Source organism: Phocoena sinus, chromosome 4, assembly GCF_008692025.1.
Source record: "Phocoena sinus isolate mPhoSin1 chromosome 4, mPhoSin1.pri, whole genome shotgun sequence".
NCBI lineage: Eukaryota > Metazoa > Chordata > Mammalia > Artiodactyla > Phocoenidae > Phocoena > Phocoena sinus.
The window spans coordinates 60,700,903-60,723,718 of NC_045766.1; the positions used below are offsets into that span (position 1 = coordinate 60,700,903).

Genomic DNA, 22,816 nt, shown 5'->3' on the forward strand with positions numbered 1-22,816 from the left:
TAGCACCATGCCTGGCACCTGGTAGATGCTGAACAAAGGGCCCCAGTGCTGACTTATTTGTGTACTTAGGCTGGAAAGGAAGGAACCCCTTTGCTTCTGGCAGTTGTAATCACAGGCCCCTCGGTCCCACAGCTTCTACTTTTCATTTCTGGACCAGGCTTTGTGCTAGTTCACTTACCCAGATGTTTCCTGCCTCTTTGTGCAAGAAGTATATAGCTCTGTCCCTTTAGCTGCCATGGCCAGGAGTGAAAACCTGGGCACCCAAAAGAAGTCTCTCTTTGGAAGCAAGCTTCCTTAACTTCACTTAGTTCCCTACATTCACTGTCTTAGATTCTTCATTTGGTTGAAGTAGTCATATTTGAAATTCTTACCTCAGAGCTCTTACCTACAAAATGTCCGCACGTGAAAATGGTAGCATTTAAACAAAACGAAAATGACACCTTCTAGTCTCCCTGTGTGGAATGAATAAGATGAAGCTCTTGGCACAGCACCTGATTTAGGGTAAGCTTTCACTCATTGGTACCATCAACTGTTCTTTTTCCTCAAAGATAAAACACCTGGGGTTCAGGCCTTCAGACAGGGAAACGGCATACCTCTATTTAGCACTCATTTAGTGCTAGAAAGGGCCCTTAAAAAGTTGTGCATAAAGTGTTTACCTTTCTATTCTTAAAGGAAAAGAAATTTTTTACAGGAAACCAAAACAAAAATGCAGTTTCCTCACTTTAACCCTGTGCGGGAAGAGCCGCTTCGGAACTAGTGGGATCTAGAGTGGTCCCATCTCGCCATCTAGTGGACATGTGGGGAAAAGCCAAACTTAGAGCCAAATAATTGATCTAGCTATGATTTTGTTTTCCAAGTCCCTAATTCACCGAAAATGTGTTTTCTAATCAGAATAATTTAAAGTCCCTATTAGATTCACTAGTTAAGAGAGTTCATTCAGGGCTTCCCTGGTGGCGCGGTGGTTGGGAGTCCTCCTGCTGATTCAGGGGACACGGGTTCGTGCCCCGGTTCGGGAGGATCCCGCATGCCGCGGAGCGGCTGGGCCCGTGAGCCATGGCCGTTGGGCCTGCGCGTCCGGAGCCTGTGCTCCGCAACAGGAGAGGCCACAGCAGGGAGAGGCCCGCGTACCACAAAAAAAAAAAAAAAAAGAGAGAGAGAGTTCATTCAATTTGTAAAGCAAAACGACAACTCTAGTATTTAAACTCTAAGCCGCAAAACTATATTTCCTAAATTATGTATTAATGAAGTTCCGCTGAGAGAAGAGAGAATGCTCCCCAGGTGTTATCAGCTTGAATTTTCATGGCCCATCATTCCCACTCATCTTGTACTTCTCTACCAACAGACCGTGTTTATTCTGGCATATGGACTGGGAGTGCCCCGGAGACCAGGTCTATGTCTTCCCAACACACTGCTGGACACTGGCTGGGACCAGAGTCGTTCCATTCATTTTCCAAAAACGCAACTGTCTTTGTAACCAGGTGGATTCTTGGCAAGGACCTGTGTTCTTGGTTTTGTGTGTGTGTGTGTGTGTGTTTCCTCTCCTTTTATTACTAAGGCTGTTCCTGACAAATATAACCTGCTTCCTCCCCTAGATGTTTATGAAAATTTCCTTTTTGCCTAGGATGAAAACAATGGCAGTCAGATTACCTCCAAAACTAAGTAATAGCAGCATATATGAAGTTGTTCTGAGACCCTCTAGTTAGTGTTACAATTAACAACAAATAGAGCAAGTGCTATTTTTGAGTTCCCAGGCATTGTAAATTATATACATTTTTGATAATCCTCATAACAATCCTACAAAACAGGCAGTATTATTCCTGTTTTAGAGGTAAGGACACTGATGCTCAGAGAGGTTAAGCGGCTTACCCAAGATCACACAGCCAGTGAGCGAGAGGCAAAGTCAAAACCGCACTCAGGTCTGACTGACTCCAAAGCCCCTGCTCCTACCCCAGGCAATGGGCCTCTCATTCACTCAGGTGCCTGTGACCTGCCAGACCCAGAATCTGGGGTCCCCTCAGTGCTGCCACCTCCATAAACCTAAGACTTAGTACCTAAGACTTTTAGTACCACAGAGCCCATGGCCAGTGAATCCAGGAGGCAGGGCTTAAACATGGAAATGACAAAGATACAGCAAAAGACTGCTGTGAGCTGCACTTTCCTCCCCTGCACAACTGGGGGGCTTTGACTGAGGGACGTTCTCCAAGACTTGCGGGTTCTAAGAATTCTGGGTTTCTTCCAGGAGCCATGAGGGATACTGGGCGAACAGGGTGTTGTCTCTGCTGCCAAGAGCCCGGGGCCCATGGGGGAGACACATGAGGGCTCACCCAGGGCAGATGCAGTTTGCCTCGGAAGAAACTCTCCCTCGAAGGGTCCTGTGAGGAGACTGTGGGTGACCCCGCCGCCTCCCACAGCCCCTCTCCTCCTCTGTCTCCAGGATAGAATAGAACAGAACAAACGAATAGGCTAGAAAGAACAGAACAGAATAGATGAGGACATCAGACACCGTAAGCACAATATGGTTCCACAAACGTTGGTTTTAATTCTGTGAACGTATTTTTGTGTGTGCACTGCGTTGGGATGTAAACTTTGCTCCTCCCTGGGTCACACTCTGAGGAGTATGGAAAACCCTGCCCTAGACGAAACTGGAGGCCTGTGGGGCCCCAGGCGGCCTCCACCCTCACCTGTGGTACCAGGAGCCGAGGAGCCCATGTGCACCGCCGGCCCCAGCAGGGAGGTGGCGTCTGGGTCTTGACTGTGATCGGAGGATTGGTCCTCTTGCCAGCCCAGGCAAATCCGTACCTGGAGGCAGGGGATGATGGCCTGGATGACCCTGAAATAATGCAGTCAACGCGTGGCCAAGTGTGAGAGGGCCCCTCTGTGCCAGCCCTGTGCCCGGCTGAGGCCCCCGCACACTCCCCAGCCTGCAGGGTCCACAGGAGAGAGGGGAAAGCAGCCCCTTACCTCGAGGAATGGCTGGACCTCGTCCTCACGTCTTTCAGTTCCCAGGTTGCCGCCCAGCCCCGCTACCACCCCGGGCTCCTCCCAGCGGGCGGCTCTGGGGCCCCCGGCACCAGGCATTGCCCGGAGCACTGAGGCCACGGCCCCTGCAGAAGCAGCTCTTCTATCCACAAAGGGGCTGGTCAAGGGCGCAACCACTCCTGCTCTGTTCCTCCCTAAGAGCTTTCCAGCAAGACCGCCATCCCTCCGTCCTCACTGTCTGCTCCTGGTCCAAGGGGACCCACGCGGGATGGCCGCCCTAAAGAGGCGTCTCGGGGTTACTGCGGGTGCCCCGCAGTCACACCTGGAGGAGGGCGGTGGGAGGCGCCTCCCAGAGCCACTTTCGCCTCCACCCTCCACCTCTTACCCATTCCCCATATATTAGTAATCTTTCGCTGTGTAACAAATTCCCCAAACCTTAGTAGCTTAAAACAACAAACATTTATTATCTCAGTTTCTTTCTTCCACCAGGGATTAAACCCAGGCCATGGCAGTGAAAGTGCCTAGCCTTAACCACTGGACCACCAGGGAACTCCCGTATTATCTCGGTTTCTGGGGGTCAGCTCAGCTAGGCCGTTCTGGCTCAGGGTCTCTCCTGAGAGTCCAGTAAAGCTGTTGGGTGGGGCTGTGATCATCTGAAGCCTTGAGTACTGGAGGGCCACTTCTAAGACAGATCAGTTCATCATGGCTGTTGGCAGGAAGCCCCCAACAAGGATGCTTGAGGGTCCTCAAAACACGGCAGTTGGCTTCCCCAGAGGGAGTGATCTAAGAGAAAGGAAGAGAACCCAATGCCATTTATGACTTAACTCAATTTAAAAATGGACAAAGGATTTGAAGAGCCATTTCCTCAAAGGAGTTATATGAGTGGCCAATAAACATGTGAAAAGATGTTCATCGCTAGTCATTAGGGAGATGCAAATCAAAACCATGAGATACCACTTCACACCCACTAGAATGGCTATAATCAAAAAGACAGACAGTAACAAGTGTTGACAAGGATGTGGAGAAACTGGAATCTTTGTTCATTGCTATAGGGAATGTAAAACAGTGCAGTCACTTTGGAAAATAGTTTGGCAGGTTTCTCAGAATGTTAAGCATAGTATTACTATGTGACCCAGCAATTTCATTGCTAGGTTTATACCCAAGAGAAATGAAAATATATGTTCGCCCAGAAACTTGTATAAAAATGTTTGTAGCAGGGCTTCCCTGGTGGCGCAGTGGTTGAGAGTCCGCCTGCCGATGCAGGGGACGCAGGTTCGTGCCCCGGTCCGGGAAGATCCCACATGCCGCGGAGCAGCTGGGCCCGTGAGCCGTGGCCGCTGGGCCTGCGTGTCCGGAGCCTGTGCTCCGCAACGGGAGAGGCCACAACAGTGAGAGGCCCGCGTACCGCAAAAAAAAACAAAAACAAAAAAAAAAGTTTGTAGCAGCATCATTCATAATAGCCAAAGGTGGAAATAATCTAAATGCTGTTTCCATAAATTAGAATACTTTTCAGCCATTAAAAAGAATGAAACATAGATACATGTTACAATGGATAGGGACCTTGAAAACATGCTAAGTCAAAGAAGCCAGAAAAAAGACCACATATTGTATTATTCCATTTTTAAGAAATGTCAAGAATAGGCAAACCTATAGAGGCAGAAAATAGAGTAGCGGTTGTCTAGAGCTGGGGTGGAAATGGCAGTGACTGTAAATGGGCATAAGGTTTCTTTTGGGGGTGATGAAAGTGTTCTACAATTAGATTTTGGTGAAGTTTGCACAACTCTAAGTATACTTAAAATCATTGAATTCGACACTTAGGTGAATTTTATGGCATGTAAATGACATCACAATAAAGCTATTTTTAAAGGAATGAATGTATCGATACAACAACAATGATGAATCCAAAATAACTGTTGAGTGAAGGAAGCCAGACAAAAAAAAGAGTACATGCTGTATGGTTGTGTTTATATAAAGTTCTAGAAAATGCAAACTGCTCCATACTGACAGAAAGCAGGTCATTGGTTGTCTGTACAAGGCGGTGGAGGAATAGCATGGGTGAGAGGCAGAGATTACCAAGGGGCAGGAGAAACTTTGAGGGTGGGTAGTTTTATTATCTTGTTTGTGATGATGGTTTCGTATGCATATGTGAAAACTTATCAAATGGTACCCTTTAAATATATGCAGTTTATTGTATGCCAATTTTACCTCCATAAGGCTTTTCTAATAAATGATTTCATGATAAAGCTTTGATTTGACATTGAAACAAAAAGTTATCATGTATAGAAAAGCAAGGAAACAGAGCAGTGGTACATAAATTTTACGTTAGTAAAATAGATATTCATTAGAGGAAGAATGACCACAATCCCATATTTTCTTGTGAAGCAAGAACAAGTGCTGTAGGACACCTAAGTAAATTATGCTATAATATACTTTGTCACTGAGACTATGCGCTAAAGGGCCACCAATGCAATGCTAAGGAATGCAAGTGAAGGGTGGGCACATGGCCCAATCTCTGAAGATAGAGAAAAGAAATTTCAAAGCAACGAAAGCTGGTTGTGACTGATTCGTACAATACGAAATCTTATCATTAAGGCATTGTGCCATCTTTCCTTTGCTGGGAGTCACCTAAGATAAAGATTTGTCTTATTGTCAATAGTGTCTTAGCCTCAATGACCTTGGGATAGAACAGGCCACAGACCCCCTAAGAGCTCAGTCTGAGAGAGGAGGCCTGGTAGGGAACTGGTGGTGGTGGGGGGGTTGGCCACAGATTAGAGGTATAGGGCTGGCAGTTCAGACCAGACCTTTCTTTTTTAGGAAAATAAACCCTTGGGAGTCCTTGGCTCTGCCCCATCACCAAGATGTAAGTAAGGAACTTCTTGTCATCTTTTGGCCCCATGTGGAACCTTTAAAAGTGCAGTCTCGTCTTCTGCATGAGAGTCTGTTAGGGCTGGAAGTCAACTTAGAGGTCATCTCCAACCCCTCGCTGCTGCGTCTTTTGGGCAAAGGTCTCTGTCCTCGCACAGGTCACACAGTGAGTTAGTAATACCTATTTCTAGATTTTTCAGAGTGACTCTAGAATTGTGATTTGCATGATCTAAAATCCTCGAATCCTAGAAGCATGGAGTTACGTGGGTCCCATGTCATCACTGCAGCCGTAGTGGACATAGCAGAAGCAGCATCAGCTGGGGAGACCCACAGACAGGTGTCTAGCCCTGATGCTGGGAAAGTACTCAACATCTGTGAGCCTCAGTTTTCTCATCCATAAAGCATCAGTTTACTTCATAGAGTTGGTGGATAAAACAAGATAGTGTATGTCAGAGGCTGCAAACTCAAATGCCTTTGGGGGCCAATCAGGCCAGTGGAGTCTGGCAAACTGAAAAGCACAGCCCCTTTCTCAAAGGAACTTCCCCTACTCTGTTGTGACCAGTTGTTATGTAGGAATATGGCCCCAGTGTTGCCAATTTTAAAAAAAACATTGCACAGTCCAAAGAAAAGATAGTTTTTATCGTTCAAATTCTGATATGTATAAAGTATCAAGGAAGCGATCAATATGGTGGTGGTAATGGTTGGGTGGCAGCTTCTCAGGAACTCCCCAGCCCAGCCCTGCCCTATACAGTATTCCTGGCAGGCGATGAAGTAGCAACATTCTTTGAGTGTTCATTTGTGTGCCCAGCTCTATGGAAGGTGCCCTAGATACAAAGACCAGCAGAAAAACGGCCCCTATTACAACCCTCCCTTGGAGGCAGGGAGGTTGGTGACCATGTTACAGCCTAGTCTAACCCACCATGTCTCCAGCCTTGGTTCCTACTGAAAATTTCAGCCATCTTCTAGGAAGATACATTCTCTAAAATCATCTAGAAATAACACTTCTGGCACCTAATTTCTAGTTCCCATCTGAACTGCTACACATTTTACCTACGTTTTTAAAATGGTTTGTTGGTTTGCACTTAACCACTAAGGATGTTTATTAGTTTTTTGTTTTTTTATATTTTTTGTATTGTGCTGAATCTCAGTCCACATTATTTTCGGATACTCATAAGAGGTTTTACAAAAGCATCTAGGCTTCCTACAGATCACTGCCTTTAAAAGTTCTGGCTTTCATCCCCCTTGTACCACCTACCAATATCACCAGTGATGGTCTCATTTTCACCAGATGCCCATGAACCTGAGTGCTGCCGTTTCCATTTATACAGGGAATTATAGATAATTATTTGAGAGGCTTTCCCCAAATCCCCCGGGGCTCGTGTGACCAGGCAGTTGGGAGAGTCAGCCCCATCCCACCATGATGAGAATGCACAGGGCAGGGTCAGAAAAACCAAGGTTTTGGAGAAAGCTCAATGTTTGTTGGGTTCACGAAAAACTTGCTTTCAGCAGTCCCTAGCTACTAATTGCCACTGTGAATGTAGCCAACTTGAATTTGTAAACTATGTAACATTTGTGAATCTGTATCATTTCTGAACTTGCCTTATGCCCTGTCATCTTCCTCTGATCACAGGCAAAGTTCCTTTTTTAAAAAAAATTTATTTATTTAAAAATTTTGGCTGCATCAGGTCTTCGTTGTTCCGCATGGGCTTTCTCTAGTTGCAGAGAGCAGGGGTTACTCTTCGTTGTGGTAAACAGGCTTCTCTCATTGCAGTGGCTTCTCTTGTTGCGGAGCACAGGCTCTAGGCACGTGGGCTTCAGTAGTTGTGGCACACCGGCTCAGTAGTTGTGGCTCACAGGCTCTAGAGTGGGATCTTCCCGGACCAGGGATCGAACCCGCGACCGCTGCATTGGCAGGCAGACTCTTAACCACTGTGCCACTAGGGAAGTCCGCAGGCAAAGTTCTTACAGTGGCCTTGAGACTCCTTACCGTCACTCGGAATTCACTCCAGCCACCAAGACCTTTTTACTGTTCCTGAGTAAACTGAGCCTCCTGCCTTAGGGCCTTTGCTTTGGCTATTCCCTCTACCTGGAATATGCTTCCCCCAGATACTCTCTTCACTCAAGTTTCTACTTAACTGTCTCTTTATCAGAAAGGGTATCTGCTCACCCTCTTTAAAGTAGCCTGCATATACTGAACCCTGCTTTACTCCTTTTCAAGCATCTTTACTGCTTGACATTGTATTATATACTTGTTTGGTTGTTGCCTGTCTCTACTAGAATGTCAGCTCATGAGAGCAGGGACTTTTGTTTTGTTCGTGGATGTGGAGCCCTGGTACCTAGAATCCTGCCTGGCGCATATTAAGTACTCAATCAATATTTGTTGCACTGTTTCACAAAGACTCACTCCATTACTTCCTTCACTAATGTCTACTTATGACTCAGCCAGAACAAAGTCTAACAAAGTCTAATGTATTGTTTTTCCCCCAGGTTTCTATAGTGACCTTTTCTGGCAATGCAACATTCTACTAGGATGCACTTTGATAATTAAAAATTCCAGAATTTCTACCTAGACTAATTTTATCACTCTTCTATAACTATTTACGGCTCTGTCCATATTTCTGGGAAATTACTCATTAGATGCTCCTATTACTATATTTTAATTATGAAAGAATAGAAGTTTACCCACAAAAATTCTGTTTGTCTAAGGTCAGACTCATAGGTTTCTTTGTGTAGTCAAATTTTTCCCTCTGGTTTCTACTGTAAGTGTTAAACTAAGGTTTGCCCCTCCTCTCCCCACGCCCCTGCCCTGTCTTTGCCCAGGTCTGCACCCTCCATCCTTGTATTTTTCAAGTATAGGTTGTGACTTGTGACTCATGGCGGGTGATGAAATTAATTTAGTGGGCTGTGAACAGCAATTTTAAGAAAAAATATAACAAGATAGAAAATGTTTTCATTTTGAAACTGTGGGACATAGTCCAAATAGTTTGAGAGCACTGCTTGGGCCTACATAGGTTGAAAGAAGTTTTAGCCTATTTTTCTCTTTAGTTGTCTTCAGAATATTCTAGAAGAAGGGTACATGTCGGGTTGTAGAAAATGGTCAGTTCTCTTTTAAAACATCCTCAGCAGCAGTACAAGTGGTGGGTACACCTGTTTCTTTAATGTATCTGCTTCATAAAGCAACTGTACCTGGAGCACTGAGACACATGCCTTATTTGCATGAACACTCCATCCAAACCCCTGCATTAAGAAACTTGACGAACCCTTGCATGGCTGCCAGCAGCCTAAGGCCATATCCTGGGGTGACCCAGCTCTCCTTTTGAGTTTCTGTCAGGAAAAGCTCAAGGCTCTCACAAGAATTTACCATTCATTCTAGCCAACACCTAATAATAGGCCCCTGACCTCCCTTTCTTAGAGCATTAACTTTTTTTTTTTAATATTTATCTATTTATTTTGGCTGCACCGGATCTAGTTCCCCGACCACCCTGCGTTGGAAGCGTGGCGTCTTACCCACTGGACCCACCAGGGAAGTCCCAGAGCATTTACTAAAGAGGGCTTACAATTGTAAATCCTTCCTCTGTCCCTTTTAGATAAATATCTATGTATCGCCTACAACCCAGGAGTGTCTTTCTCAAGGTCCTGAAGCCATTCTTTTGAAGTGTAATTATCAGAAAGGACAGGGCCTCTGTCTCCCAGTTTTGTGGGAAGAGAATATCTAACTCCAAGGTTGCCAGCCAGCAGAGGCAGCTGCCTTAATCACGTTTACAACGACCAACACTTTGCTTTCTCCCTTCCCTGACTCTACTTGAGCCCCCACTGGTTCCCAGTCCCCACCCCTCACCCTCCCTTTAAATCACCCAGTCACCTCTGCACAGATCATAGTAAGATTCAGCCCGTTCCCCTACTGTCAGTGGTTACTGAATAAAATGTTTGCACCACTTTAACCAATGTCCAGCTTTGTTTACCTTTGACAGCATGTATGCACGCACACACCCCCCTTCTAAGGACAAACACTGCTTCTCAGAAATAGCTGAATCCTGTCATCTTCATTATCCACCGCATTATTTCTGTGCTTATTTCCCTATCTCACCTCTAAGTCATCAGTAAAGTCTCACTTAACTGTTCCAGCCTGGTCTGTGCTGTCCTTTGGGAAATTAGATAAAGAGTCATGTACAGGACTCTTCCTTTATAGGAGAAAGAGTAGGGATTATAAGATACAACTATCTGTCCCCACTGGGAGTTTCTCCCTCTACCACCAAACTTGGAGGAACTGGGTTAGTTTTAGTAAGGGAGCAGGAAAGTTTCCTTACAGAGAAACCTTCCTAACGAATTTGTAGCCAAGAAGTCCTATATCCTCTTTTGCTCTTTCTCCAAACTTGAGAAATCAAGAGGCCCTAGGGACACTATGGTGTTGGGGTAGCTAGAGGTCAAGACAAAGAGGGTAGTGGGGTTTCTATGTTTGGAGACCACAGGAGAGGCAGCAGGTAAGGAACCCAGGCAGATGATCAGGGATGGGGCATGCGTGGGTGTCAAGGTCATGGGTGGCATGCAGGAATGAATAACAAAGGAGACATCTGAGCATGCAAGAAGAAAAGGAAAATCCCCAGGTGTTAGAAACGAATGTGCAAGTAAAAACCAGAGTGACTGGTCATCAGGCAGGCTGATACTGGGCAGCTTGGGGGTGGGTGGGACCGGACCCAAATTAGCCCCCATCACCAAGGATCTTCATTGTGGCAGCATACAGGAAGAGAAAATGAGGCATAAGCCCACCGGAGGAGGCGATGGGGACTGAGATCCTATATAAAGGCAAAATCTCCAGGGAGAAGGAGGCCGGTCCAGGGGAAGCCACAAACCAGCAGAGAGCACCAAGAGCAGGAAGAGGCGCCAGGGAAAGCCAGGCAGATGCCAGGCCCTGGCCAAGCTGTCCTGGCAGCAGATTACCACTTAGATCCAGCAGGGAAACTGGAGGGCTCAGCAGTGAAGTTAAGGTCAAAACCCCATTTTAACTCTCAGCCAGTGCACCGGCTCTCTGATCTACGGTCCAGGATTAACTCCAGAGCGCTTCCAACCAGTGAGATGGGGCTGTGTTTCCCAAGATTGTCCGCCCAGAATCCCTAAGACGGAGAAGCAAGAACTTCTGTCTCTAGGGAGGCACAGGGGGAATGGTCTATTCATGTGACCCCACATTTCTTTAAAGCCTCAGGTTTTCCTTTTCAATTGCATAGGACCCTTGCATTGAAATCCAAAACAAACTAAATGATGACACGTTTACCAGTGCTTGAGAGTCACAGCTCTCTGGCTCATATGCCCAGTTCCACGTGCTCTGGTTTGAGAAGCACGGGTCAGTTAGGGCTTCAGGGACAACACGGTGACATTGGTGGAGGCAGGGCTGCCAAGTCAGACCAGAAACCAAAAACCTAGAGGGGGGCCTCCTGCAGGAAGGTGTCAGGACAGGCAGGATGAGGGTCACAGTTTGCAAACGGATTGGTAAATGCTGGCTCGGAGTGGCGATGAGGCATTAGGGAAGGAAAAGCTGTCTAGTTTTTTGCCGTTCTGTAAACCAAATCTGATTAATTTTAGCCTATGAGTTTATCTAAACCCCCTTGAATCAACCGAAATGTTTCAAATTTCCCCTCCTAAATTAATTTCTATTCGGATACCACTTACTCATATCAACCAAAACAAGCAAAAAAAAAAAAAAAAATTCAGCCAGTGATTGTACACAACATATACTTATCAGCTCCATACATATTTTACTGAATAAATAAAAACTTTATTTGTATTTTTACCTATAAACAATATCTTTAGTTTGATCACTTAAAAAGAAAATACAACCTCATGTAACCAAAATGCTTAAAGGATTTGGTTAACTAAGTGTTGATATTTTTATCTATAAATATGAAAATCTGACCTGTCAGAACTGGTTTTACAGTAGCCATGTTTGAGATATTTGTGGATTTCCATGAAGGATGACTCTTCAAATTAAAAGATCTCATACGACACCCAGATCAGATACTAAGGGAAAAAAGGATTTTGCAATCCCAAGTTAGGACTTTATATAAGAAATTCCAGTGGTGTTTACCCACTTTGAAAATTTTACTGAGTACTTTCTTTTTCAAAATCAAGTAGGATAAGTGAATAACAGCAGTACCTCAAGGGCTTTTATAAATAGCAAAGCTACTTTCATAGCTATAAGCAAATATTTGCATTTCTCTGAGAGCACAGTTTCTTTCAGTTCAAGAGCTCTGTGTGTCTGCGTGTTTCCTGAAGCCAGTGTATGCAGAATGTGATGAAAGCTAAGAAGAGAACATTTAATCTGTTGATGTTTGGGTGAGCTTAGCTCCCCATCCATTTCAGATCAGCCTTGGCAACTGGGGCCCCTTAACCTCCCCAACAGATTCCACCTCATCAGAGCCTCTGGGCCTCACTCTCTCTTGGTCCAGAATGATAAGAGACCCAGCCAAGCAGCTCAGAGGCCGCACAACAAATGGGTCTGACGGCTGGTCCTGCTCTAACTTTGTCTCACTTCTAAGAAGTGGGCTTCCTCCTGGAACCCACTTGCCTGGAACCCCTGGTTCCTTATTCTCCCCTCACACTTCCTGAAAATGGAGTCGTGCTCACAAACTCCAGGGTCCCTGACATCATTTTCTAGACCTGCGTCCTTAAACCTGACTTTCTCCTCTTCCTACCTCATCCTCTTCCTCCCAGTCAGGGGTACTCTATCCACTCATGGGACCCGCCTCAAGATCCATTCTGCTGTGCTAGGACATCCTACACACCCTGCCTGAGTCCTAGGGTCCTTTGTCTCTGGCTCATCTGGCACCGACCTGCCTCGTCCCCCTGTTGGTGGTATGGCTTATGAGAGTTAACTTCCTGCAAACTTGATTTTTGTTTGTTTGTTTGTTCATCTCAGAATGGAAGTTAGATTTTAAGAGATTCCATCCCTGGCTACTGCCTAGAGACTTAAATCCTGATGATATAAAGTTTCCCCAAAATGACTTGAAATTCATTATGTCCCTAAAAGTAACAGACCAGCAGCTTCAAGTGCAGAACTCTGGATCTTCTTAGTAGGTGTCTCTGTCCGCCAACCCATGCCGTTATTGAGAACCCTTGCATTGAGAACCAGATTTATAACACAGAGATCCTAAATCCTCAGTTTCCCGGCATAGGGTTAACCTGCTGAAAATCTGGGCTCAAAGTTTGCCAGTTGCTCTTATCAAAGGACCACCAGGACAAAGAGAACACTCTTTCTTGAGGGGAGGCTCTCTGCATTGCCAATGATGCTGTCATTGAACTTCCTCTTTGAAAGTCCTTTCCTGAAGTTGTCTTTGAAATACGACTGATAGCTCCTATAGCCCAGAAGTGGTTTCTGAAGGCGATCTCAAAGAAAAACAAATATGTAAACAATGGCCACATCATTGACCAAAGAGCACAGCTTCCCAAGGAGATCACTTGGAAGGGCAATAAAGACCTGGATGCAACCTCATAACTTCATACACGTCTCATTTTCTCTAACTTGATGAAAAGAAAAATTATAATATTGACCAAGTGGCCTGTTTACCTGTTTATCGAGTGTTTCTACGGTGGGGACTGGTCTTGCTCTTTGGAGTCCCCAAGGCTTTGCCAAACAAAAATTTCCTGGAATGTTTGCTGAATTGAAGTAGATTAAATTGTTTCAGTTGAGAGCTTCATTAAGGTTATCAGTGTTTGTAAGTGAGGTATGTGTTCTAAATTCCCACAAATATTTTCGTATTTTCCCATCTCACTTTTCACAGCAAGGAGCTGAACTCTAAGCCACAGAGCTTTTCAAACACCAACACGCATTTATATTTATCCTCAATGGTCTAAGTATAAATAGAAATCTCAGTTGTCATTTTCCAAGTCTTTTTATATGCTTTGAACTGTAGCTCCTTCTAACCATAACTTTTCTATGAAAGTTAAATTCACCATCAACTGTTAATACCTTCCCAAACTGCTGAGAAGTACAAGCACACAATGGCACATCTGACATGAAATAAAACTCTCTAAAGAGATTTGAAATCATATGATGAAAGTAAAGGACATTAAGTAATGCAGTTACTATGTTGTTACCACTGTTGTTGCTGTTGTTGTTTTTTTTGGCTGCGTTGGGTCTTCGTTGCTGCGCGCGGGTTTTTTCTCTAGTTGGGGCGAGCGGGGGCTACTCTTCATTGCGGTGCGCGGGCTTCTCATTGCGGTGGCTTCTCTTGTTGCGGAGCATGGGCTCTAGGCGCATGGACTTCAGTAGTTGTGGCACACGGGCTTAGCTGCTCCGCGGCATGTGGGGTGTCTCTGGACCAGGGCTCGAACCCACGTCCCCCGCATTGGCAGGCGTATTCTTAACCACTGCACCACCAGGGAAGCCCCTGTTACTGCCTTTTAAGTACAGCACATGAAACAGGATCTCTTAATCTGTGTCCCCAATTTGGGCATTAGAATGAATTTCCAGTGAGCTCATATGAAAGCTCCATCTCTTAGAGTGAAGAACAGACGCTGTTCTTTGAGTCAAAACTATGCCAAGCTGATCCAAAAACCAAATAGAAGGGATTAAAAGGATCCTGAAAACGAAGGTTCCAGGAGGGTGGGGTCACAGGGACATGGACCCAAATCACTGTCTAAAAAGTAGAAAGTGTGCCGTCAAGAAGAGCCAGTCATTCAACAGTGGCCAGCAATGTAAGGATGTTTACACTGAAGAAACAAAACCAAAGACAACCCTCCCCCTGCCCCGGAAAAACAAAACCGGTATTCTGAGTCTCTGCAAAAACCTCTTCTACATTGCAATACAACTGTTGGACATTAAGAGGCTAGGGCACTGGGCTGTGCTGAAGGTACAGTTCTGTCCAGCCATGACAGTTCCAGTCCACAATGGGCCTCCTGTGATCATAAAAAATAGAGGGGAGGACAGAAGTCTTTTACAGTTTTCATAGCAAATAGGTCCTCCCAGACCCATCTCCCCAGAACTGTCAGATGGAACAACCTATGAGATGCTCTTGACAAGGGGCCCAAGGTTCCCACACCAAAGATCCCAAATGGTTTAAATATAAGGGAAAGAAGAAAAGAAAAAAAGAAGCACCTTTATTTCCCTGCCTTGCTGAGTGAATCCTTTAGCAAACTTGTCAGAACAAAAATGAGCTGTTTTGTGTTTTTCATGTTCTGAGATAGACAACATGACAGAACCTACACTAACTTTGAAATTGGAAGACCTGGGTTTAGACTCTTGGTTTAGCTAACTTGTAATCTGACTGACCTGGGGCAAATCACTTAGTCTCTCTTAAACTCGGTTTTCTCACCTGTAGAATGGGAGTAATAAAATCCAGTCACCAGGTCATTTGACGGTTAAAGGAATTGGTATACAAAAGTGCCCGGTATTGAATCTGGCATGGGACAGGTGTGTCTTGAATGTCAAGTATTATTCTTCTTTCCTCCTGAGGTAGGTCTCACAGACAGTCCTGGCTGGTCTCAAGTCCCAAAGCTGTGACTTCCAAGGAGCCGCCATGGGGAGCTGCGGTGAACCCCTGATGTATGCACAGCCTGTAACTCAAGCTCCGCTAGCTGCTTTAGAGGGACCGATGCGGGGGAGAGGGAGGAGGGCTCCCCGCGTGGCTCCGCCCTCCGCGCTCCCGCAGTCAGACCGACACAGCTCCAGGCACGATCCTCCGAATGTGGGTGTACGACTTCCTGATGGTGACACTGCCGTGGTGCGACACCCCCCGGGGCAGGACGCACTCCTCCGTCAGTTTCTGGGCCTCGGGGTCCCAGCACAACACCGTGGCGATGACCTCGTTCTTCTCGTCCCGCCCCCCAGTGATGTAGAGCCGGTTGTTGCAGGGCGCGATGCCGCAGCTGGCCCTCTCGTGGCTGAGCTGGGTCACCAGGCACCAGCTGTCCTCCAGAGGGCTGTAGGCGTACAGCGCTCGCATGGCCCCTCCTGAAGAGGAAAGGAAACACCGTGGGCATCTCACTGTTTTCTGGTTTTCTTCCCCATTAACCACTAAACTCCTACTCCTGGTTAGGTCAAGTCTACCATCTTGCCAATAGAAAGAGCAAATTCACGGCTCTGCTCTCCAGAAAGCCAGAATGGATAACTAGGGGCAGCAAGTCTCCTGCTGGAAACGTTTCATAGCCCTTTAAACTCTGCAGCCCGGTGCTAATCAGGTTCTGAAGGACGCCTGTCTTCACATGGCTGCCAAAATGTACCATAAAGACTGCTTCCTGGGAGAAATACCACCTGGTGCATCAGATAGGCCCGGCTCATAATCCCAGCTCTGCCACTTTTGGATCTGTAACCATGAGCACCAAGACCACGGTGGTGATAAGAAATCAGAAGGACCATGCACATAAAGCACCTGGCAGAAGGCCTGGTGCATAGGAGTCTTGCATTGTATTGATCTACATGGCAGTGACTAGAGGTGGTGGCATCTCTAGACTGAGCATGACCTGGGACACCAGCCCAAGTTACCCATCTTGAGATTAGACCTCTGGGGCAGAGTCACGAGTCTGACCATAAAGACACAGGAAACCTGAAGCAAGGGAGAGAAGGGGTTTTGCCTTAATCCGTTCCCATATTTTGCATTCAGGAAGCCTTCTCTGATTAGCTCTCATTTGCTGGAATTATTTATTTTTGGTATTTCCTTGATCAGTCGTTCTCAATCCTGGCTGTACATTAAAATCACCTGCACATTAAAAACACCTGACACTGTGGCCAGCGTCCTCCTTCTCCTTCTGATATTATTGGTCTGCACAAGCCCCAGCTACCCATATTTTTGGGAAAAGCTCCATAGATGACTCTAATGAGTAGTCAGGGTTGAGATCCATCACCCTTAACAATTACATGCCAACTGTGGTCTGGCTAGTCAGGCTTTCCTTCCAGCTAAATGCAACTGTTCAGAGCCCCCAAAGCAAGTCGGAAGAATAAAATTCCCATGAACACAGAATAAGATATAAAGATAGCTACCATTTATTGGGCACTTATACGGTGCATATTTCAATTTCTGTGCATTGCTAACGCTTACAACAACACACTTTGCTCCCAAAGCAATTTCTTGCTCCTCCCCTGGGCACCATTGTCCATCTGTCTTGTATGTCTCCTAAATGGGGGCTGTTTCTGTCTCCAGAACTGCAAGGTAAATTCCACCAAGGCCTGGACCAACCCCATCTTCTCTTCTTTTCAACCCCACCCACATCACCCAGGAACTCAAGAATTCCCAGGAGGGTCTCATGTGCTCTACCTGCAGGGCTGCAGGTGTAGGGGACCCTACACTTAAATAAGAAGCCATTTGCTCACTTACCAACCACATAGATACGGTCCCGGAAACTCACTGCATTGATGCATTTAGCCTCTACTGGCATGGTCGACTTTAAATTCCACTTATTGGTTGAAGGGTCGTAACACTGAGTCTTGTCCGTGGCCAGTTTCCCATTGGGCCCTCCCCCAATCACATAGAGCTTCTTCTTATGGCTGGTGGCTGCGAAGGAACTGACATGGATAAGGAGGGGTGCAGCCTGCAGAGACACAGGGCACCAGGAGAAGCTGTCAGTGACACTGCCCAGATTGCTGCAATGGCTAACAGGACACAGGCCAGGAGCCAGGGGACACAAGCCCGGGAATCCTTTGCCTGAAGTCACAAGGCCTGTGGGCCTGACTCCCCTGAGACACAGAGAGGATCAAAGCGTACATTTCCCACCCTCCCGCCAGGCTCCAGATGTTTCTAGCCTGTTTCTCCCAGAGTTCAGTTCTCAGGGCAAGAGGGGTGTACAGGAATAAGTGTTTATACAGATGAAACCAGCCAATGTTGGAGGAAAATGCTTTCTCAGACATGCATATTCATATTTATTCATGTGCTCCTTCATTCAAAAAATATTTACTGAGTGCCTACTATGTGCCAGGCATTGTCGTTGGTGCTTATAGCTAGGAAGAAAAGCTGGTATAAGGGTTTCAGGTGGCCACAGGTAAGCATAGTCTCCCACTCTGGGGCAACATACAGATCTGAGGGTTAAGCCAGACTTGTGTTTCCATCCTGTGAACCCCAGGGCACTAAAGGGGACTTTTAAGAGTCTCTTACCCATTAACATAACCCTCTTGGGTCATGGAGCAACTTTGTGATGGGACTTAAACTGAGAAGTTCTTGGGCACAGCCTTATAAATGTTAAGGGCTCCCTATAAAGTTCTTTTCGGGTTAACAGATCTTGGCTGGATGCCATAATGACCTGTCTACCTTTGCTTGTGCCTGTGATGACCACGTTTCACACACCCCAAAGCTGGAACATGCTCTGACATATAATCTGATAAGGAGAAAGAAAATTTGAAATTGGGAATAATCTGAAAGTACAGGAAGTGAGGTCACCTTACCTCTGTGTGTGTGTTGGGTGGGGGTAAGGATACTTAACATGAGATCTACCCTCTTAACACATTTTAAAGTGTAAAATACAGTATTGTTATCTATAGGCACAATGTTGTATGGCAGATCTCCAGAGCTGGTTCATCTTGCATAAACGGAAACTTTATGCCCATCGATGAGCAATGCTTTGCCTTTTCTTGAGTATGATATGTAACTGAGATTGCATTGCTAAAGTCTTGTTTGAAGGCACGCAAATGGTTCATCACTAATAGGTAAATAAATAAGGGCTGACTTCTAAATACTACCAAATGACTCTGGATTCAACAAACAGTGTAGTCAAGAGATCCTGGTATGCCCAGTGTGGAGAAGACAAGGGCAGATGGCATCAGAGGAGACAGAGACTCTAGGCCAAGACATGCAGACCAAGACAGGATCAAACCTCCCGTCTACATCTGGGGTTCTGGCCAGGATAGGACAGGTACCCACACAGAGCTCCCCCACCTGGAAGGAAATCATTTCCGTGACCTGATCAGCAATGCTGACTCGATGGCTCCTATGAGGAGGGAAGCTCAGAGCTACTGAAAATGTTCTCAGTGGGAGCAGGGAGATCAGAAAGCCGTATACCTACATTGGCAGATACCAATTTTTTTTTTTTAAGCTTTGAAGCAATAACACAGAGTTACTCATAGAAATAATCTATACCTCTGACCAGCAGTTGTGGAAGGGGTCATAGGTCTCCACGTTGTTGATCCTCTGCAAGCCATCGAAACCTCCGATCACATAGACCTTGCCCCCGAGCACCACCATCTTATGCCTCCAGCGGCCTATGTTCAAATACTCAATTTGAATCCACTTGTTGATTGAAGAATTATATTTCCAAACATCGTGCTGTGTTTCTTTGCCACCTAGGAGACATATAGAGCATTTAAGAAACCACTGATATGTCAGAAATGCAGCTTCTCCCATAATTCCCCACTGGCCCAGAGTGTTAAATCCCCAGACGAGCACCAACTCCCGCCCCATCCACCCAGACAAAAGAAATCATGAAGGTGCATGCAGTGTGGCTGCCAGGACAGAGCCTGCACAGGGTGACAGGGAGACACAGTGCAAGGCTGGGGTGGATCATGCACTGGGCTGTGCCATGTGTCACCTCTGTGCTGTGAGAATTCAGAGAAGAGGAGGCTCCGTGAGCTAGGTCCAGAGAAGGCTTCAGGGGAGTAGTACCCAAGTCTGCCTAGGCTAGAGGGGACCAACAGGAGCCTGGACTCCAGTGTTTGTGAGGCTCAGGGGCAGGAGGTCAGGCAGGACAGGTAAAGTTGGACGATTGCAGGTGGGGATAGTAGGGCCTTGACCAGCGGGCAAATGAGAAACCAGCTTAAGTTCTCTGTTTGCTTATTTATTCAAACAAATACAAACCTGGGAAAATCACCATGAAATCTTACAAAATTCTCTTGGTTCATAACTCTGATCTATATAAAAACATAAGGGAGGTTTGTCCTACTTTGAAACAATTTCTATTGGAACAGAATGAGATGCTCACACCAGATCATCTGAGAGTGAGCTAGTAAAACATTTTTTCAAGACAACTCAATAAATAGAAAATATGTAATTCAGTTAGGGAGAGAGACCAAGACAAAGGAGAGCTGACTTTTCTGGTGACTTTAATAAAATATTTTAATGACTTTGTGTTTCCATTTCCCCATCAGCACAGAGGACTACCAACTACCTAAAACAAAGGATGTATCTTTCAGACTAAAATGTGCACTAGTGTGGAAATGAATATCATTAATGATGCTCTGTGTCACGGGTAAGTGTTTCTCAAGGGTGGAGCCCAGAAGTGGGATTCCTAGGTCAATGGTGTGCCCACCTTGAATTTTTACAGGTGATACCAAAGAACCTTCCAAAGCTGTCCTGGTTGACTTTTCCCCATACCCCACCCACAGCGGATATCAGGAAGGTTTTTTTGGTTGGTTTGTTTTGTTTTACAGCCTGAGGGAGAAAAATGATGCCATAGTTTGGTTTCCCCTGGCTGCTAGGGAGACTGAGCTTCATCCTCTCCTGTTATCTTTTTGTTCATATAGTTTAACCATTCTGGGGGAGGGGTGTTGTATACCTCTTAGAGGTCTCTATTCAAAACACTGTGATATTGATCCCAGTCAGGTAGTGTCCAAAATTATAAAATAACTATACACTTTCAAAGAAATGTATGCAAACTTTATTAAAAAGGGGAAAAAATGACAGTTTTTTTTACTTCAGGATGTAAAAGAAGACCTGATTAACTGGGCAGGCATATCATGTGCACAGATGATAAGACAGGTTATTGCAAAGATGTCAACCCTCCCCAAGTTAACCTATGTATTAGGTGCCTTCAGGGCTTTTCATGGATTTCAGGACATGAAGTGACCATTCTAAGCTTCATTTGGAAGAGTAGATTTGGGAACATTTCTAAGAAACTTTTGAAAAAGAAGGAGGAATGAGAGAGCTCTCCCTAGCAAATATCAAAATATACTAAAAAGCTGTGATAATAAAAATAATGTGCTACTAGTATAAGACAAACTGATCAATTAAAAACAAGGTACAGAAACAGACTAAAAGATATAGAGATTATTAAATAAATGGCATTAGAACAACTGGCTATCTGTTTAGAGAAAAATTTAGATCCCTATTTCACATTATACTTAAAATTTAAATGTAAATGCTATAGAAGTAACTGGAGAATATATAGGAGAAGATGTTAATGATCTTGGGGTGGGGAGGGGCTTTCTAAGCATGACAAGAAACCTAGAACATATAGAAAAGAAAGTTACTATATAAAATATAAATCAAAGTTAAAAGACAACCCCACTGTCTGGGAGAAAGTATTTGTAATACAAATAGCAAAGGATATATAATAAGAACTCCAAAAAATTAATAAGGAAAAGACAACCAATAGAAAAACAAAGGGTAGGAACAGATCATTTTTAAAAAACAGATACGTTTAGCTAATAAATATATGAAAATATATTCAACCTCATTAACGATCTAAGAGTGTAAATTTACACAATCAAGTCTATTAAAAATGTAATTGATAATAAAAAGTGTTAACAAGGAGGTAGAAAATGGGCACTGACATTCATCATTGGTTGAACTGTAAATTGGTTACAAACTTTCTGGAGGACAATTTAGCAATATCTACAAAAACTCTAAATTTACACATCTTATGACCACATCCAGGAATCTCTCCATATATCAGCGCAAGTTCATAAATATATGTGTATGAAAATGCCTACTGCGGTATTTTTTTCAGTGGGAAAATAAAAGCTGAAAAAAATTATGATTCATTCATTCAGTAGACAGCCCTGAAGCTGGTGAAATGAGCAGTAATGACAACCCTCGCAGTAGTGATAATGACGACTAACACTGCTGAGCTCTCACCCCGTGCTCGGGATTGTGCTGTACTCTACATGTATTACCTTGCTTAACACATAGAGTAGATCAATTATACCAACATGTAATGATGTTCAGAACAGATTGTTAGTTGAGCACACATTTCTGTTGATTTAGTACAACAAGCATGCTTTCATGTGTCGCCTGTATCATTTTTATTTTTTAACATTTTTATTGGAGTATAATTGCTTTACGATGGTGTGTTAGTTTCTGCTCTATAACAAAGTGAGTCAGTTATACATATACATATATCCCCATATCTCTTCCCTCTTGTGTCTCCCTCCCTCCCACCCTCCCTATCCCACCCCTCTAGGTAGTCACAAAGCACCGAGCTGATCTCCCTGTGCTATGCGGCTGCTTCCCACTAGCTATCTATTTTACGTTTGGTAGTGTATATATGTCCATGCCACTCTCTCACTTCGTCCCATCTTACCCTTCCCCCTCCCCATGTCCTCAAGTCCATTCTTTAGTAGGTCTGTGTCTTTATTCCCGTCTTGCCCCTAGGTTCTTCATGACCATTTTTTTTTTTCTTTAGATTCCATATATATGCGTTAGCAGCCTATATCATTTTTTAAAAGACAACAACAAATTGAAGATGGACAAAAGACAAGTTGTAGAATAAAACACTATGTGTAGTGTATGAGGCAAAGACTGACCATGATTACCAAACCTGTCTTTTCCTCCTGGGCACACGGCTAAACTACATTTCCCAGCCCCACTGCAAGGGGGGCGGGGGTGCAGGGAGGGCATGCAGCTGGTTCTTGCCAATAGAATGTGAGCAGAACTGATGCCTCATGTCTAGGCCGAGGCTGTTGTGAGCAGGTGTGTCTTTTCAACTTGTTGGGTTTCTCTCTCTTCCCAAAATGCATCAAGCTTGAAGGTCACGTCTGGAAACAGCCTCATCATGAGATGGAAGGAGCCTAGGTCCCTGAATAACTGAGTGGAGCAGGTGCTCTCCCCCAACCCACACATACTTCTCTGGTGATTCATTGAGATTCAGGGTTTGTTACAGCAGCTGGCATTACTTACTCTAAGACAATATAAAACCATTTTTGTAAAAAAAAAAAAATTAAAACATGTAGGATTGTGATGGCACAGAGAAACTGCCATATTTTACTTTACACTCCCTGTATTGCTTAAATCTTCTACAACAATTAAAAAATGTTTCTGTAAGACAAAAGAAAGCTAAACCC

The 22,816-nt window shown here is 44.9% G+C and overlaps 1 protein-coding gene across 3 annotated transcripts in view; it reads right to left on the minus strand.

Moving 5' to 3' along the window:
* Nucleotides 1–3,492: 3,492 nt before the first annotated feature.
* The window catches only part of KLHL6 (kelch like family member 6), a 67,483-nt gene continuing 48,159 nt past the window's right edge, over nt 3,493–22,816 (minus strand). For 2 of the 3 annotated variants that reach the window (XM_032630476.1, XM_032630477.1), the window contains 3 exons: nt 18,900–19,102; nt 17,148–17,361; nt 14,918–15,787 (listed from right to left, as the gene is read on the minus strand). In XM_032630476.1, coding sequence (XP_032486367.1) covers nt 15,486–15,787; nt 17,148–17,361; nt 18,900–19,102 — 719 coding nt within the window. In that variant the 3' untranslated portion in view covers nt 14,918–15,485. Of the gene's footprint in view, nt 3,763–14,917; nt 15,788–17,147; nt 17,362–18,899; nt 19,103–22,816 lie in introns of those variants that run through there. The other variant, XR_004349677.1, reaches the window with a different exon arrangement.